The sequence below is a fragment of the Anopheles nili genome, chromosome 2, assembly GCF_943737925.1.
Source record: "Anopheles nili chromosome 2, idAnoNiliSN_F5_01, whole genome shotgun sequence".
NCBI classification, from domain to species: Eukaryota; Metazoa; Arthropoda; class Insecta; order Diptera; family Culicidae; genus Anopheles; species Anopheles nili.
The window spans coordinates 50,070,119-50,076,947 of NC_071291.1; the positions used below are offsets into that span (position 1 = coordinate 50,070,119).

Below are 6,829 nucleotides of genomic sequence, written 5' to 3' on the forward strand. Positions count from 1 at the left end.
CAATATGCAGACGACTTCACAATCATTGAAGCAGGAAAGACGACAAAGGAGGTTGAACAAAAATTACAAAATACGGCCACCTGGCTTAAAAACACTCTGAACTCCTTAAATCTAAGCATTAATGTAGAAAAATCAAAAGTTATGAGCTTCCCCAATGATAAACATATCTTTAGATAAACATATCTTTAGGAAATACGCTCCTAGAGCAAGTCCGCAACCATAGATTCATAGGAATAACTATAGACAGCAAACTAAAATTCAATCTGCATGCCAAAAACTTATTACTCAAGGCTATTAGTAGACTAGAAATCATGAAAACCATATGCGGGATAAACAATAACATAAACCCTGAAAAGGCAGTTCAGGCTCACAGAGCGATTGTAAGAGGGAGCATCGAATATGGAAGTGGGCTCTGTCTAAACTCGAATAAAATAAGACAAAACGCTCTAGCTACTACATTAAACCAATCCTTGAGAAGAGTCACAGGATGTACTAAAAGTACTCCCATCAACTCACTATATGCGATTGCTGCTGAAAACCCTCTACCTATCAGATCCAAATTCCTGGTAGCTAAACAACTGGCCAAATCTGTAGCGCACTCCAAACCAAATAACAGCAGATTAGTCAAGCTATTAAACCAAAGAACAGGAAACAAACACACAGCGCAAGAAAATATTTACTTGGAGTACAAAGAAATATAGATAGCTATCGCCAACTTTGATCACAACACTTATCTTAACTCCAACATTGAATCAAGAATCACAACCGACATTCCAGGTGTCAATAGTAAAAAACAGATGAACCCAACAACTACAAAACTACTTGCTCTAGAAATCATAGACTCCTACCCCAAAGACATTAGAATATTCACGGATGGCAGCAAGAACCTAAATGGATGCGGTATAGGCATACACATTAGGAAAGCTAACGAAGAACCGCTAAACATAGTCCACAAACTAAGCATACCAACGTCTATATGCACCACTGAGCTATAGGCCATAAAGGAAGCACTGGAATTTGTAAAAAAGGAGGGTATGAGCCACCCAACAGTGTTCACAGACAGTAAAGCAACCTGCACCATACTAAAAAACTCATCTACGGAAGATGTGACAGATGAAATCATAGGAGACATACTATACCACTGTGATACAACCCAAGCTAAAATACAATGGATCCCGAGCCATGTGGGGATAGAGGGCAATGAAATTGCTGACCAACTCGCCAAAGAAGGTACAAACTGTGATACTAGGATTAAGAATAAAATGAGACTAGTAGATGCCATAACCGAATTCAAAAACAAAGCCCAAATAGAAGCCGACAAGTGGTATAACAACATGTGCCTAACCAAAGGAAGAACATTCCAAAAATTACAACCGCACCTTACTAGAAAAATGTGGCATGCAAAATTAAACTTGGCAGCAAAGGACATTAAAATGTTAAACAGATTAATATCGGGTCACGATTACAGTAACTACTGGCTACATAAAATGAAACGTATTGACTCTGGAACCTGTGATACATGTAATTCCCCAGACACAGCAAGACATAAGATATTCTACTGTGATAAATTAAGATTGGAAAGAAGAAAGGCCATGAGCTTAGACGAGCAAACCTTTGAAAACGCGTGGAAAACAAGTGACACCAAGAAAATGAAAGTTCTAATAAGGTTCATAAGAGACAACAAAATTAAATTTTAAATGACAAAAAACTCCCATAAAAATTAGAGACAAACAGAACAATCCTTGAGTAACGCACACCAGATTGTAAACCCATCGGAATATAATAGTGAAGATGTCAACATCAATCTAATTCAGAAGAAGAGATAGTTCAAGAAAACAAACAAGCAAATTGCTAAGCAAATGGACATATGGCCATTAGTAGCCGGTCCTAGTTACTACTAAGGTTGAGTGGAGTCAGTATACGGATTAATACAGGAGGGCCCAGGTAGCTGGACTTCTGCATCGTACCGTTCTAAAACCTTAGTAAAGAAGAAGAAGAAGAAGCATCTTGTGCGAACATCATCTTTTGAGTCAAAGCATAGGATGAGAGATTACGATGCAGTTTACGGGAGAGGAATAGAATGAAGTAGTAGTTTTTAATTCAATATTACATTTATCTAGATTGTTCGTAGTGTTATATATTAAACGAAATCAAGAAAATTAGCTCCTATTTGGTTTTTCAACTTGAGTATTTGGTTTTGTTTACCTATTAGGCAGCTGTAGAGCTACAATTATCCAGTATGTATCTATATTCTAGTGGAAATACCTAGAAAGATAATATTTCTCTGAGGAGCGAGGTCTTAAATTATGGCTTTGTTGCTTTGAATATTATTTAAATATCTTGCATGAAACAACTCCAACTAAATGATATAAATCTGTTTTCCTAGTGAATCGGGTAGTAATCATAATTATGCGCATAACGATTTGATTATAAATTACCAGATTGTCAATGTTTGATACTAAAGGTAACGGGTCAATTTAAAGGGATAGAGAGACAATCATAGGTAATAAAATAAGGGAGATAGGGGAAAAGAACGAATTACTACATAAAAGAGTTTGTTGTTAGTTGTTAAGTAAGATTGGATTACCGGAGAAAAGAAGAATAAATAATAGCTTGTTTAGTAAAATCAGGGTTTTCTACTACAAAGATTAAGATGTAATGACTTTAAGATAGGGTAGGAGGATAGATATGGTGGTTTGAAATATCGATTGATGTGGAATGCGTAGGAGACATGTTAATGCGCCAGGTGAGAAATAGGAAGAAATATTGGAAACAATAGATGGATGGAATGCGAGGATAGGGTAAATATAGAAAATGATAGGATACGTAAATAGGGAAAAAAAGTTATCCATCTTGAGATTATAAAAATTCTTCAAATTTTAAAAGACGCTAAGAAACTATTGAATTTCCTCAATTACTTCTTTCTTCATCGCTTGGTTAAGACATTAAAATTAGCTAAGACTTAGAATTCATTCTTTTCCATTCATGCAAATATGCGATTCGGAAATATATTTTCCAACATGTAAATGAAATATGTTCCTCAAAATATAAATATAGTAAAATTAGCACGAATTTAGTAGGAGTACTTTCCCAGTCATTTTTCAAAATGTGAAATTGAATAAACTTGAGAGCGTGCGAGCATATGATGCATGTATGATCAAAAACAATATGTTTTTTTTTTTCATTATAATTAATTGTAATTTGGATCAATGAAGAAAGAATAAAAAATGGTAAAAAATATGGCAGAAAGGGAGCAGAAATACAAGTGCAAAAATAAAAAGTAAAAAATGTAAAGTGCCTTAGACACATCAATGTTTCCATTGTAATTGTAAAGTGGTCGCAAAAATGTAGGTTAATAAACCCTATAACATTGATAAATAAATAATATTTATATATTGTTCTCAAATACATGATACCTGGATGTACGAAAAAGTAATTCTCTTAAAAGCATAGATCCGAATGAAATGAAGTAAACCAGCTAGTTGGCTGTAAAATCTTCATTCATGTATTTACATAAATAAATCATATACATATATGTGGTTTTGATGGAATCAGGAACATTTTCTTTTGGATGAATACAGAACTCTGACCACTGCATAATCAATACTGAAATCAATCAACTGCTTTAATCGGGGTTTGCCTTTTACATGTACTTGTTTATTACAGGTCGACCGATGTGACAATGTTCTCACTGTTAGATCTTCGCAGTAAGATAATTTGCAAAAATTCTCACCGTTCTGCAATCTTTGTAAACCAATTACACAAACTCGGTACTGCACAGCACTGTTCTTACAAAAAGAATCATTTCCATTTCAAAACATGGTTTGTTATCAACGTTACTAGAGTGAGCCAACCAAGCAACCGGAATGGATAGCACCAACTGCGATGAAATTGAAGTGAGAAGATTTATCTAACAAATATAATTTTATGGTCCCACTGTAACTAGGGGATATTCTGCAGCTGATATGCGAGTATTTTAGTATTACTATAACAACTGTTACACTGGCATTTCTTATCTGTTTCAAGAACTGTAGTATGAAACTTACTGTCGAAGGTTGGTTGAACCAAGTAGAGCGTCGGAAACAACTGGAATATACGGCTGGCTACGATTCCTGCATGGAACAACAAATGAACGATCAACCGCTCACCAAACGAGGTTCTTGGACCGGGAAATACGATTTCTTACTGTCCTTGCTCGGGTATTCGGTCGGATTAGGAAATGTTTGGCGATTCCCCTACCTATGCTACAGCAATGGTGGAGGTAAGTTTGACCATTGATAAGTATTAAATTATTCCGAATAACGTAAAAATAATCGTATTTGCTCTAGGTGCTTTTTTGATTCCATTCACGGTCATGCTGATCATTGCTGGGCTTCCACTGATGTTTATGGAGCTCTCCTTGGCACAGTATGTAGGTTTAGGCCCAGCTGTTCTTTTCAAACGACTTGCTCCTCTTTCGGCTGGATTAGGATACGGTATGATATTGATCTCTGGCATGGTAATGCTTTATTACAATGTCATAATTGCCTGGACCATCTTCTATATGGTGGTTTCATTCGAGGAGCCACTACCGTGGAGGGGATGCCAACACGAGTGGGCTACAGTTAGTTGCTTTTCATACGAAGAGGAAAATGATTGTGTAGTGAACAATGGATCATACTACATGGGAAATTGCCTTTCGAAGGAGCAATTTCGCTTACTCAACACTACAATTCGAACATCCCGTAGACCTCCGGCAGAAGAATTTTTCAAGTACGTATGTTCAAGTGCACAAACCACGTTTGATAATTTTGATTATTCTTTGGGACTAGTGTATATATCGTAAAGTGTATGTGAAATTAATACATTAAGTCAAATTGATTAAGCTTGTTTAACCGAGTCAGCCCGGGATAAGGCTCACAGCGGCTGTTGGGAGGAAATCCCTTTCAGCTCACAAATAACTATACAAACTCAAATTCGGCCTGGCCGTCCATAAATAATAAAGTTAAGCTTGTTGAAACAACAAGCGCGAAATTGCTGTACGAGTAGTCTCGCTTATCACATAATAGCTCTCCATTGGGTACTTATGCGTAAATTGAGCACCGTTCTTAAGATCCGTTGGAGGCAAGGCGGATCCTACATAAAATATAAAAAATTAAAATTAATAAAATATAAAAGGTTGTGTCGTAGCTTCAAAGTATAGTGCGCTTATGCAACTTCTAACTTTTGTTGTTTTTATTTTAAGAAACTATTTTCTTCAACTATCCACTGGCATTGAAGAAACTGGAACGATCAATCAGCGATTGGCAGTATGTCTTCTAGTAGCATGGATCATCATATTTCTTTGTCTCTCGAAGGGTGTCAAGAGCTCTGGCAAAGTAGTCTACTTCACTGCTCTCTTCCCGTACGCAGTGTTGACGGCGCTATTCATACGGGGACTTACCTTGCCCGGAGCATTCGATGGAATTATGTACTACTTGCGACCAGACTGGGATAAATTGTTCACTGCTCAGCTGTGGGGAGATGCTGCCGTGCAGATATTTTTCGCGCTCAGTCCGGCTTGGGGAGGATTGCTGACATTGGCATCATACAATCGCTTTAGCAACAACTGCTATAGAGATGCCATAGTGGTGGCCATATCTAACATACTTACTTCATTTTTTTCCGGGTTCGTAATTTTTGCGATCATTGGATTTTTGGCTCATGAGCTCGACACGGACGTTGCGAACGTAATCGATCAGGGTGCAGGTTTGGCGTTTGTCGTTTTTCCGGAGCTCGTGGGTAAATTGGAAATGCCAAGGACGTGGTCAGTGTTATTTTTTTTCATGCTTCTAACTCTCGGGCTGGATTCACAGTTCACTCTGATGGAAACAGTTGTGACAGCCATATTAGATACATTTCCAGCATTACGTCGAAAAAAGACAGCAGTCGTTGCCTGTGTAAGCATCACGGGCTATATCGGAGGACTTATATTTGTTACAAATGTAATCAAGTACGTTTCATTAAGCAAAATTCCAATATTAAATGGTATACTATGTTATATGTTTGCAGAGCGGAATGTATTGGTTTCAACTGTTCGACAAGTATGCAGCAAATTGGTCTGTGTTGTTGATAGCTATAACGGAATGCGTACTCATTGGATGGATCTACGGAGCAAAACGATTCATATTTAACATTGAAGAGATGTTCGGTAAACGGTCGAAATGCTTTCATTTGTTTTGGCAAACGATATGGAAGTATATTACTCCGGCAATGCTACTGGTAAGCTACACTTTTGTTTTCCATTTTTGTCACCTCTTGTTGTTAATGTGCGAATTAGCAGCCACAATTTCAAGGTTCGGTAAAGTTCAATTAACACCATTGTTTGTTCAAATAAGCTTCTTTTCAAATAAATTTTACCAGATTTCAAAAGTTGTATGTAAAAGTGATTAATTGTTTGTTTTGATACATTTCAGTTCATTCTTTGCTTTAACTGGCTTCAGTATAAGCCTGTATCGTACGGGCGGTACATGTATCCAAATTGGGCCGATATACTAGGATGGGTTCTAGCATCAGCACCTTTTGGTATTGCAGTTTGTATGTCTATTGTGAAAATACGTACAGCTTATTCTTCTAGCGAAAGAAGTTTCTGGCAGGTAAATTGATGGTCAATTGGCACATCGTTCTCTTACCATCTTACCTCTTTATTATGTGAGCAATATTTTAGACGGTACATACGCTACTGCAGCCAACCAGCGAATGGAAGCCGTCCGATCCTCGAGCAGCTTTGGAGATGGTGTATGAAAATAGCAGTGGTATTGAAATTTGAATATCATCATTAGTTGGAAAATTGAATGAAATAAAAACTCCA

At 37.1% G+C, this 6,829-nt stretch overlaps 1 protein-coding gene across 1 annotated transcript; it reads left to right on the forward strand.

The window, feature by feature from the left end:
- The first annotated feature begins 3,866 nt into the window (after positions 1 to 3,866).
- LOC128720989 (sodium- and chloride-dependent glycine transporter 2-like) lies at positions 3,867 to 6,829 on the forward strand. The gene is made up of 7 exons (XM_053814688.1): positions 3,867 to 3,896; positions 4,027 to 4,261; positions 4,329 to 4,752; positions 5,225 to 5,963; positions 6,031 to 6,240; positions 6,435 to 6,614; positions 6,686 to 6,829. Exons 1-7 carry the CDS (start codon positions 3,867 to 3,869, stop codon positions 6,785 to 6,787), a joined length of 1,920 nt encoding a protein of 639 aa, XP_053670663.1. The 3' UTR covers positions 6,788 to 6,829.